The 12,121-nt window shown below is 41.1% G+C and overlaps 1 protein-coding gene across 1 annotated transcript in view; it reads right to left on the reverse strand.

Moving 5' to 3' along the window:
- Window positions 1-785: 785 nt before the first annotated feature.
- Window positions 786-12,121, reverse strand: part of dctn5 (dynactin 5) — a 19,360-nt gene continuing 8,024 nt past the window's right edge. The window contains exons 5-7 of the mRNA XM_043711705.1: window positions 7,769-7,871; window positions 2,885-3,016; window positions 786-1,705 (exon numbers count right to left, since the gene is read on the reverse strand). Coding sequence (XP_043567640.1) covers window positions 2,919-3,016; window positions 7,769-7,871 — 201 coding nt within the window. The 3' untranslated portion in view covers window positions 786-1,705; window positions 2,885-2,918. The remainder of the gene's footprint in view (window positions 1,706-2,884; window positions 3,017-7,768; window positions 7,872-12,121) is intronic.

The following is a 12,121-nucleotide window of genomic DNA, read 5'->3' on the forward strand; positions in this document are numbered from 1 at the left end:
ACCTAAAGAAAAGGTAGATAGACTAGGTAGTGCACCCAGTTGATAACAGCAGTAAACTGGAGTTGCACTCAATGTGCATTATGGGTGGGACTAGGTACTGCGAAATTGCATAATATGCATTGCATGAAGCAACACTGATATCCATTTACTTTGGGGTGTTTCTTGTATTGTTGGACCACTGTATTTAGTCAGTTACATTGCAGGTTCTGACTTCCCATTGTCCATTTACTTAACTCAGATAACTCATTTACTATACAAAGAATTGGCAGCATATCAGAATGGCTAAAAAGTGATAACCAGGTGATAAGAAAAAAAAACAAACTGACATCTTAAATGTAAACCCTGTATTTCACAATCTGGCATAATTCTTACTCTTAGCTGTATTCCTAGAATTATAGCTTTACACAATGCCTTCCACAAAGTCCACTTATGGACACTGACCAATTCAATTGAGGCGATGGTAAAGCAGTCCTCAGTTCCCCAACATCTGTTAGCTGTGGTGGTGGTCGGTGGGTTTCAGGAAGCAATCATAAAACACCCAAATAATCAGGGAGCTCCTAGTGCCCAAAACTAACACTGGCTTACACTCTATCTCCTTGCCTCAAGGCCCCCAAATTTGGATTGTCATGTCTTTATAGAAGAATTAAAGTGCACATAGCTATAAGTAGGGTTAAATTCATTACGGGTTGAAGGTGAGGACTGCAGATTAGAGTCGAGAGTGTGGTGTTGGAGAAGCACAGCAGGTCAGGCAGCAGCTGAGGAGCAGGAGAATCAACGTTTTGGGTGGGCTTCTGCCCAAAACGTCAATTTTCCTGCTCCTCTGATGCCACCTGACCTACTATTCTTTTCCAGTACCACACTCGACTTAAATTCATTACGTACATTGCTTGCTGCAGTGACCTCAAAAACTAAATTTTATTTTTGAGTTAAAGCTCAAACTAAAAATGCTGTCCATCCTTGGTTTCCCTGTGGAGTCAATTCCCTTAAGTCATACTATTTTATCAATGCGCCTTGCCGGAGGAATTGGTCTTTAATGAAAGTTCTGTCATAAAAACTGGTTACATTTTAGCTAACTGTTTTATTGGAAGGGGTGACAACTTCCTATCTACCTGTTGACCTCCTAGTTCTCAGCAGCATCCAAGAAACAGCCAAGTCCTGAAATAATGCTGCATGTTGCACTACTCATTGATGTCCAAGAATTCTACTCTCTACAGAGCTCAAGTTATTGCAGCAATGAGAATTCCAACTGGTGTTGGTAGTTATGCAGATGAAACTCATGAATTTTGCAAATAGTAGATAGCAGTTAATCTGAATGGCATTTCACAAACATTAAGCCTAATACAAGTGAATACGAAAGAGAGAACTCATACAATTTTTACATTCAGTCACAACTGAAGCCTTTTCCAAGTGGATTAAACTCAGCCGGAGGATCAGTGATTTAACGTTTCATCAAATAAATATATGCCCAGTACTCTGGATTTTCTCTGGCGTTATGCTGTAACATTGAACTGAAGACTACACAGAGAATCACTCCCAGTATGGAGGACCAGCAAATCTTCATCAGACCAAAGATGAACATATTTATCATTTAGAAAACTTGAGCTTCCTCATGTTAGAGCCACTCCATCACTTTGAAATGCTCAGGCAGAATTTGGACCCTCTGTTTTTCCAGCTGTTCACTTTGAGTTCCCCAATTAACTGGATTCTGCAACAAGAAAAAGTAAAATTAAATGTATAATGATGGACACTCGGGAAGAATGGGTTTAAAACTGAGACTTAAAGAAAACATTCAGCTGGTTTATATAAAAAATAAAAAAATATGGAGGGCAGAGTTAAGATGTATAATCCTACCAGACTGTTAATATATCCAGTGAGATAACACATGTAATCTGTAGATAGTTGAAAATTTAAATCAATTATTCTTAAATTACCCATAGCAAACAGAATTGTACATGTGCAGACTTGGTAACAAATGAATCCAGCTACCTGCTTCAGCATTGTTATCTTGTAAAATATAGGAGACTTAAACCAAACCCCTTCAAGACAAAATAAGCACTGCCTCCAAATCAATGTTTCAAAATTTGTAAGTGAATAAATGATTTTTCAAAATTATTGTGGAAGGAAAGGGTAGAAATGCTGTGTCAGATAAGTAATACAGTTTGAGTCACTACAGGCATACATTTAATCACAAATTTCCTAGAATACTTTATATTTCATTACAATGCACTAGACAATATTACAGAGCTATAAATTATGTTTATTTTGTACAGACAGATACTGGATTATGGATGACCATCATTTCTGTTTCATGACCAGCAACACTTATTCATTTACATATGATGTCATGGAATCAGAGAGCTTTAACATGAAGACGGCCTTAGTTTCATGTCACATCTGGGAGATGGCACCTGTGACAACTTAGTTCTCTATCAAGACGGAGTACTGACAGAATGGTCAAGTCATCACATATCTGGAACCCTTCTGAGTCAGTACCACTGTCTCCACAGACTTATCTATTAATTCCTAGCTCAGTTCACCTCTTTAGAACAAGACCTCCTCTAGACTCTAAAGTGTTTCATGCTGTTTAGAGGGGTGAGACAGATCATCAGCCTTCAAAGGAAACTACTTTTAAAATAAAAAAAATATATTTCTGTAGGTGTTGGAAACAGACAAGCAAATTACCAAGAAAAATATTTCAGGATTTGGCCAACGGAAAAAGAGAACTGGGGTCTCAAATCTACCCCGGAGGTCAAGGACTCAGAGAGGGCTGGAGTGACACAAGAGCAGCTTAAATATTAAGGTCTCATCTTGTTTTCAAAAAGGTAGGTATATGCTGACTTTCATTTAGAGCTTCACTAGCACTAGGCACCTCCGATCATCTTACCTGTACTTGTAGTGCTCTGAAGTAAAGCCACACCTCATATCTGAGACAGTGGCAGGAACTTCTGGTAGTAGCTCTTTGTGACATCCATCATAAGCTCCTGTGTACACTCTGGGAGCTCACCAGCAAACAGGCCTGTCAGAAAACAAAATTCTTAAAATTATTTTAAGTAGGAACTTCACTTTGTAATTAATATTAGACTGCACTGTTATTTTGTACATGGAAGATTGCCTTTTAGAATTGTAGGATACTTCAAAGTGTATGACAGCCAAATGAGTTTAAATGAAACAGAATAAATTTATGAAACATGGCGATCAAATTGTGTATAGTAAAACTCCAAACAACAATTTGATAGTGATTAAATAATTTGGTTTAAAGATATTGTTGGAGAGATTAGCTAGGACACTGGGAATAATTCTCTTGTTCATCTTTGAATGGTGCCGTGGATGTTTTTGCATTCACCTGGCAAGTCAGAGAACATAGAGCAATACAGCACAGTACAGGCCTTTGGCCCTTGATGTTGTGCCAGCCTTTTATCCTACTTTAAGATCAGACTAACCTACATACACTTGGTTGTACCAAGTTCCATGAAGGATCTGTGTGTGGAATATAATGTCTACTAAAAAAAGTAAAGCGCAATTTCATTGAACTACTGAACTAATTAATAATATAAAAAGATAGTTTTATGATCTACCAGAGTGTCTCAAAAATGGAATAGGATGGAGGTAAAGATCGATGCAATTACATAGGTAAGTTATCCAAATACACTCTAATTTTGAAAGTCACTTTCCCTTCATGTAGGATCTTATTTTATTATTGATCTGAAAGAAGCACCTCAGTTGATGCAATACTGCAAAGGGTTGGACTGAAAGTGTCACCTTAGATTTTTGGCTCAGGTCACTGTGGGTACAAGTCCAATTTCAATTTCAATCAGAAGAGCGTGTTACCCACTGAGCCATGGCTAGACATTGAAACAAACAGGACAGTCCACAATCTGAGGAACACAAATTATACCCCAGGCAAATGGTTCAAAATAATTAGGAATGAACCAGTTTCTTCTCCCAAATCAGGGTATAAGCATTGTAAACTACACGGTCTCTCTGGACTGATCATTTGAGAACCTACAGGGTTGAGGATATCAGAAGGAGAACAACAAAGTGATTTCCTTTTTCCAAGGGCCTCAACATGAACAAACATCCCCACCCCACAATTTGAAGTAAAGCAAAGCAAAAACATTACAAACAGTTCAAAGATTCTGGAAACTATTACATTCAGATGTGAATGTGAATATTCGAGTATCTGATTGCACATTGCACCAATGTGCAAGTGCAGAAATGTTTGCAACTGCAAAAACTTATATTTATATAGTGCCTTTACCCACAGTAAAACATCTTCAGATACTGAATTATACTCAATTTCCTCTGTATTTATATTCCCATGTAATGCCATACCATTATAGCATCATATAGCAAATTTGCCAGCATTTGGCCTATATCCCTCTGAACTCTTGTTATTCATATGCCCACCCAGATGCCTTTCAGAACATAGAACAGTCCAGCACAGTACTGGGCCCTTCGGCCCTCGATGTTGTGCCAGTATTTTATTCTACTCAAAGAGCAGACTAACCTATATAGACTTCATTGCATTAACTTCCATGTGCCTATCCAAGGGTCACTTAAATGTCCCTAAATGTATCTGACTCTACTACCACTGCTGGCAGTGCATTCCACGCACCTGCCACTTTACACCAGTGTATAGAACCCATCTCTGACATCTCTCCTAAACTTTCCTCCAATTACCTTAAAATTTTACCCCCCTCGTGATAGCCATTTCTGCCATGGGAAAAGGTCTGTCTATCTATGCCTCTCAATATCTTGTACACCTCTACCAAGTCACCTCTCATCCTTCACTCCAATGAAAAGAATCCCAGCTCCCTCAACCTTCCCTCATAAGACATGCCCTCCAATCCAGACAGCATCCTGGCAAACATCCTCTGCACTCTCTCCAGAGCTTCCACATCTTTCCGATAATGAGGCGACCAGAACTAACAATATTCCAAGTGTGGTCTAACCAGGACTCTATAGACCTGCAGCATAACCTCGCAGTCTAAAACTCAATATCCCTGCTAATGAAAGCCAACACTATATGTCTTCTTAACAACCCTATCAACCTGGGTGGCAACTTTGAGGGATCTATGGACTTGGATCCCAAGATCCCTCAGTTCCTCCAAGCTGCCAAGAATCCTGCCTTTAACCCTATATTCTGCATTCAAATCCGACCTTCCAAAGTGAATGACTTCACACTTTTCCAGGTTGAACTCCAATCGGCCACTTATCAGCCCAACTCTGCATCCTGTCAATGTCTCGTTGCAACCTACAACAGCCCTCCACACTATCCACAACTGCACAACCTTCCTGACATTGGCAAACTTACTAACTCACCCTTTCACTTCCTCATCTAAGTTATCTATAAAAATCACAAACAGCAGAAATCCCAGAACCGACCCCTGCAGAACACCACTGATCACCAAGCTCTAGGCTGAATACTTTCCATCTACACCACCCTCTGTCTTCTATGTGTCTGCCAATTCAGTGTCCAGACTCTCAGGTTTTCCTATTTCCCTTGCATCCTGACTTTCTGAATGAGCCTACCATAGGGAACCTTATCAAACATCTTGCTAAAATTCATGTACACCACACCTGTTGCTCTACCTTCATCAACATTTTTTGTCACATACTGAAAGAATTCAATAAGGTTTGTGAGGCATGACCTGTCCTGCACAAAGCCATGCTGACTATCTCTAATCAATCTATGGTTTTCCACGTAATCATAAATCTTATCTTTCAGAATCTTCTGCAGTACTTTGTCCACCAGACATAAGGCTAACTGGTCTGTAATTCCTAGGATTATCACTATTCCCTTTATTAAACAAGGAAATAAGATTTGCCAAACTCCAGTCACCTGGTACTACCCCAGTGGACTGTGAGGGCGCAAAGATCATCGCCAAAGGTGCAGCAATCTCTTCCCTCACTTCCTGTAAACCTAAGGTATATCCCATCTGGTCCAGGGGACTTGCCTATTCTTACATTTTTCAAAATTTTCAGCACATCCTCCTTCCTAATATCAATCTGTTCTAGCATTTCAGTCTGTTTCATGGTGTCCTCAGAAACATCAAGGATTCTCTCAGTAGCAAATACTGAAGCAAAGTATTCATTAAGAACCTCTCCTACTTCCTCCGATTCCAGGCGCAAGTTCACTCCACTATCCCAGATTGCCTCTACCCTCACTCTCGCTATCCTCTTGTTCCTCACATAAGTGTAGAACGCCTTAGGGCTTTCCTTAATCCTACCCACTGAAGCTTTTTCATGCCCCCTTCTAGTTCTCCTAAGTCCATTCTTCAGTTCCTTCCTGGCTACCCTGCAATCCTCTAAAGCCCTGTCTGATCATTGCCTTCTCAACCTTAAGTAAGCTTCCTTCTTCCTCTTGGAGATGTTCCACATCCCTTGTCATCCAAGGTTCTTTCAACCTACCATCCCTTGCTTGCCTCAGTGGGACAAACCTGTAAAGCACAATCAGCCAGTGCTTCCTAAGCAACATCCACATCTGTTGTGTATTTCCCGGAGAATATCTGTTCCATATTTAGGCACTCCAGTTCCTGCCTTATGGCATTGTAATTCCCCTCCCTCAATTAAATACTTTCCCATACAATCTGCTCCTGTTCCTCTGCATGAGTATAGTGTGTATATTTTGGTGTCACTTGCAAACTTAGTAATTGTTACTGTACCCACCTCCACTGCTTCTTCTGGCAGCACATTGCAAACATACACCACCCTCTACATGAAAACATTATCCCTCAGGTCCATTTCAATTTTTCACCTCTCACTTTAATTCTATGCCCTCTAGTTTTTCCTCAGCCAAGGAAAAACACCTTGGCCATTTACCCTATCCATGCCCCTCATTATTTTATAAGCCTCTATAACAGCACCCCTCAACCTCCAAAATTCCAGGGAAAAAGCACTGGCCTATTAAGCTTCTTCCCATAATTAAATCCTCCAATTGTGGCAACATCAGCGTAAATCTTTTCAGCATCATCAAGTTTAATAACATCCTTCTTGTTGACCAGACTTGTTAGCAGTATTCCAAAATGGCCTCACCAATGTCCTGTACAACCACAGCGTGATGCTCCTACTCCCATACTCAATGTTCTGACCAATGAAGGTAAGGGTGCCAAATGCCTTCTTTACCACCCTCTCTACCTGCAATTCCACTTTCAAGGCAGTATGCACCTGCATCTCTAGGTCTCTTTGTAAGGCAACACTCCCCAGGCCCTACAATTAACCGTACAAGACCTGCTCTGATTGGCCTTACCAAAATGCAACACCTCACTTTTATCTAATAGAACTCCATCTACCGCTCATTGGCCAATCTAAGGTCCCGCTGTACTCTGAGGTAACCTTCATTGACCCAACACTACCTATTTTGATGTCATCTGCAAACTTTAATCATGCTCCTGTATAAATGATGTAAATGTGAATATAAAATTACAAAAAGCAGTGGATCTACCAGCGATCATTGTGGCACATCTCTGGTCACAAGCCTCTAAGCAATAGTCCAAAAAGCAATTTTCTTCCACCACTCTCTGACTCCTACCTTCAAGTTCACCCTGGATCCCATGTGATCTAACCCTACTAACCCAGTCTACCATGTGGAACCTTAGTGCACCAATTATTTTAGCAGTATAGGTTCTAACAGGACTTTATCTAGCTCACCAGCTATAGTAAACATAGCTGCCGCTCTCTCCTCACAGAGGGGAATTAGTTTTGACCCAAAGAATCAAGCATGATTCCAGCTATCATGGGTATGATGTTGGTATTTAGCTATACTCACCTGGACAGCCTGAGAAGACTGTGAAAGGCGGGACCACAGTTTCTGGCGGAAGGACAGTGTTGTCCAGAATTTTGCAGCAATCTTTCAGAACACATCTTCGACCCTACGGAGAGATAAAAAGAATTAGGGACAATACACTCCTTCTGCCAAAGGAAGTAATAAATAGTGTAACCAAGTATGGACCCTGAGAAATATTAATAGCACAGAGGTAAATTCCTTACTCAGGATAACAGAGCTAGCTGCTACCGTGGTCCTATTATTCGTTTTTTTTTAAATCAGTTCAGGGAGGCAATGGCATAGTGATAATGGCCACTACTCAGGAACATGGGTTTGAAACTGACCGTGGCAGCTGGTGAAACTTGAATTTAATTAATAAACATATGAAATTCAACTCAGTAATAGTGACCATGAAACCATTGTTGATAGTCAGAAAAATCCATCTGATTAATTACTGCCCTTTCAGGAAAGAAATCTACTGTCCTCGCCACCAGACCTACAATCTTAACTGCTGTCTGAAATGACAAAGTTACTCACTCAGTGGTATCATATTGCCACAGTAAGGTCAATTAGGAATGAAGTGGAATTGAATCCCTCACACTGGAAACAATAAAAGCACGCACAGGCTAGTTTTCTCTGCAGGATACTTAAAAACATCTGGGGCTTGTGCCAAATTTGGAGACCGGTCCATAGCTTAGCCTGCCATAGAATCACACTGCCACCCCGAGGGGTGTCCTATCCCACAATCAAAATGGATCCACCATTGTGCAATTGTACACAGTAGCCAGAGAGTTTTCAACATTGACTCCAGATCCCACAGAGTCTCACGACATCAGTTCAAGCAGAGGCAAAGAAATCTCTTATTAATTATCACCATCATCCCTCAGATGAGGGATCAGGACTTGGAAGTAGAACAGAGGAAGGCAAAGGCATAGGAATTAGTTCGGCAGCAGTATTATACCAAATCTTTCTTATTCGCGAGGGTTAGGAGCATGGATCTCCCATGGATAACATTAAAAACACAGATAATGCTCCAATAGAAATTCCTTAGTTACCATGAAGTAGCACACAATCTGTTAGGATCTATCAATTAGGGGAGTAAAGATTCTGCAGCCAAACCCACAAATAATGTGGACTGTAGCAAATAAGGCGAGATGAAAATTTGTGAATAGGGGCATATTTTTAAAGGTGAGAGGAGAGAGGTTTAAAAAAAAAGACATGAGGGGCAAATGTATCATAGAGGACGGTTCACGTGTGGAATGAACTTCCTGAGGAAGTGGTGAACGTGTGTACAATTACAACAACATTAAAAAGCCATTCAGATAAGTACATGAATAGGAAAGGTTTGGAGGGGTTTGGGCCAGGAACAAGCGGGTGGGACTAGTTAAGTTTGGGATTATGGTCAGCATGGACTGGTTAGACCAAAGGATCCATTTCCGTGATGTATGACTATGATTCTGAGTGAAGTCAGTGTACTCTCGGGGCTTGCAGATTCTAAAGAACATAGCTGCTAGACTGGGTCTGCTATAGGTAGTGAAGGTACTAACAAGGGAAAATCTAATTCTCCTTGATATCACCAATCTAATTGTCACAAATATCCATACATGACAATAGCAGAACACTGCACAGTCCTAGTTAGACAAAAATCTTCTCTTCATATTAAAGATACCCTCAATCTTTTACATGGGACGAGCACCTGCTAAATGGGATAATTTGTCAGCAGACCTAGTGACTCAAGATTCAAAGTCATTGTGAGATATCAGCAGTTGAAGAATTGTATTCGACTACAATCTGTAACTTCATGACCCAGCACATCTCCCACTCTGCTATTGCCGAGTGCAGTATTACATGCCAGGAAAAGCACCAGCCATACATAAAATGGTTGACACCTGGTGAAGCAAGAACATTATATTATTTGGCATGCAAATAGTCCAAGAAATTTACAATAGACAGACCTAAGCAATCCAACAACAATCACATCAGATTCAAGTTCTGCAGTCCTGCCACATCAGTTGACGATGATGGCAGACAATTAACATCTAACTGGAGGAGGCTATGATGGGGATGATCAGAACATCAGCAAAAAAGACAAGCCAGAAGCACTTGCAAGAATCTTCAGCCAAACGTGCTAAGTGATGATCCCATCTTGGCTTCCTCCTGAGGTTGCCAGCATCACAAATAACAACCTTCAGCCAAATTGATTCACTCCATGTGATATCAACAATTGACAGATGACACTGGATACTGCAAATGCTATGAGCAGTGATAACATTGCAGAATTAGTACTGAAGATGTGTGCCTCAGCTGTATCCCTAGCCCAGCTTTTCCAGTCCACCTACAACAGTGGCATCTAGTTAGGAATGTGGGAAATTGCCCAGGTATGTCCTGCCCACAAAGCAGGACAAATACAACCTAACCATTTAATTACATAATCAGGCTATTAAAATTATGAAGGATTATTGTCAGTGATATGAAGCAGCACAAATCAAAGATTAACAGCTTACTGAATTCTGTTCGGTTAGGGCTACTCAGCTTATGATCTCATTACAGCCTTGGCCTAAATCTGCACAAAATCCTGCAGGTTCCAGGATTTAGATGTTTCAGTAAGAACAGAGAAGATGGTAAACGAGGGGGAGGTGTGGCATTGTTGGTCAAGGAAAGTATTGCAGTTGCAGAAAGGATGTTAGGGGACTCGTCAACTGAGGTAGTATGGGCTGAGGTTAGAAACAGGAAAGGAGAGGTCACCCTGTTGGTTTTCCAGAGGCCTCCGAATAGTTCCAGAGATGTAGAGGAAAGGATAGCAAAGAGGATTCTCGATAGGAGTGAGAGAGACAGGGTAGTTGTCATTGGGGACTTCAACTTTCCAAATATTGATAGGGAACACTATAGTGCGAGTACTATAGATGGGTCAGTTTTTGTCCAGTGTGTGCAGGAGGGCTTCCTGGCACAGTATGTAGACAGGCCAACAAGGGGAGAAGCCACATTAAATTTGGTACTGTGTAACGAGCCCAGCCAGGTGTTAGACTTGGTGATAGCGATCACAATTCTGTTATGTTTACTTTAGTGATAGAAAGGGATAGGTTTATACCACTGGGCAAGTGTTACAACTGGGGGAAAGGCAATTACGATGCAATTAGCAAGATTTAGGAAGCATAGGATGGGGAAGGAAACTGCAGGGGATGGGCACATTAGAAATGTGGAGCTTATTCAAGGAAAAGCTCCTGATTGTCCTAGATAAGTATGTACCTGGTCAGGCAGGGAGGAAGCTGTAGAGCGCGGGAGCTGTGGTTTACGAAGGAAGTGGAATGTTTGGTCAAGAGGAAGAAGAAGGCTTATGTTAGGATGAGATGTGAAGGCTCAGTCAGGGCACTTGAAGATTACAAGGTAGCCAGGAAAGACCTAAAGAGAGAGCTCAGAAGAGCCAGGAGGAGATATGAGAAGTTGTTGGTGGATAGGATCAGGGTAAACCCTAAGGCTTTCTATAGGTATTTAAAGGATAAAAGAATGATGAGAGTAAGATTAGGGCCAATCAAGGATAGTAGTGGGAAGTTGTGTGTGGAGTCAGAGGAGATAGGGGAAGCACTAAATGAATATTTTTCAACAGTATTCACTCTAGAAAACAACAATGTTGGTGAGGAGAATACGGAGATACAGGCTACTAGACTAGGTGGGATTGAGGTTCACAAAAAAGAGGTATGAGAAATCCTGCAGAGTGTGAAAATAGGTAAGTCCCCTAGGCCGGATGGGATTTATCCTAGGATCCTCTGGGAAGCCAGGGAGAAGATTGCTAAGCCTTTGACATTGATCTTTAAATCGTCATTGTCTACAGGAATAGTACCAGAAGACTGGAGGATAGCAAATGTGGTTCCCCTGTTCAAGAAGGGGAGTAGAGACAACTCTAGTAATTATAGACCAGTGAGCCTTACTTCAGTTGTTGGTAAAGTGTTGGAAAAGGTTATAAGAGATAGGATTTATAATCATCTAGAAGAGAATAATTTGATTAGGGATAGTCAGCACGGTTTTGTAAAGGGTAGGTCATGCCTCACAAACCTTATTGAGTTCTTTGAGAAGGTGACCAAACAGATACATGAGAGTAAACTGGTTGATGTGATGTATATGGATTTCAGCAAAGCGTTCGATAAGGTTCCCCACAGTAGGCTATTGTACAAAATGTGGAGGAATGGGATTGTGGGAGATATAGCAGTTTGGATCAGTAATTGGCTTGCTGAAAGAAGACAGAGGGTGGTGGTTGATGGGAAATGTTCATCCTGGAGTCCAGTTACTAGTGGGGTACCACAAGGATCGGTGTTGGGTCCACTGCTGTTCGTCATTTTTATAAACGACCGGGATGAGGGC

The sequence above is a fragment of the Chiloscyllium plagiosum genome, chromosome 21, assembly GCF_004010195.1.
Source record: "Chiloscyllium plagiosum isolate BGI_BamShark_2017 chromosome 21, ASM401019v2, whole genome shotgun sequence".
Taxonomy (NCBI): domain Eukaryota; kingdom Metazoa; phylum Chordata; class Chondrichthyes; order Orectolobiformes; family Hemiscylliidae; genus Chiloscyllium; species Chiloscyllium plagiosum.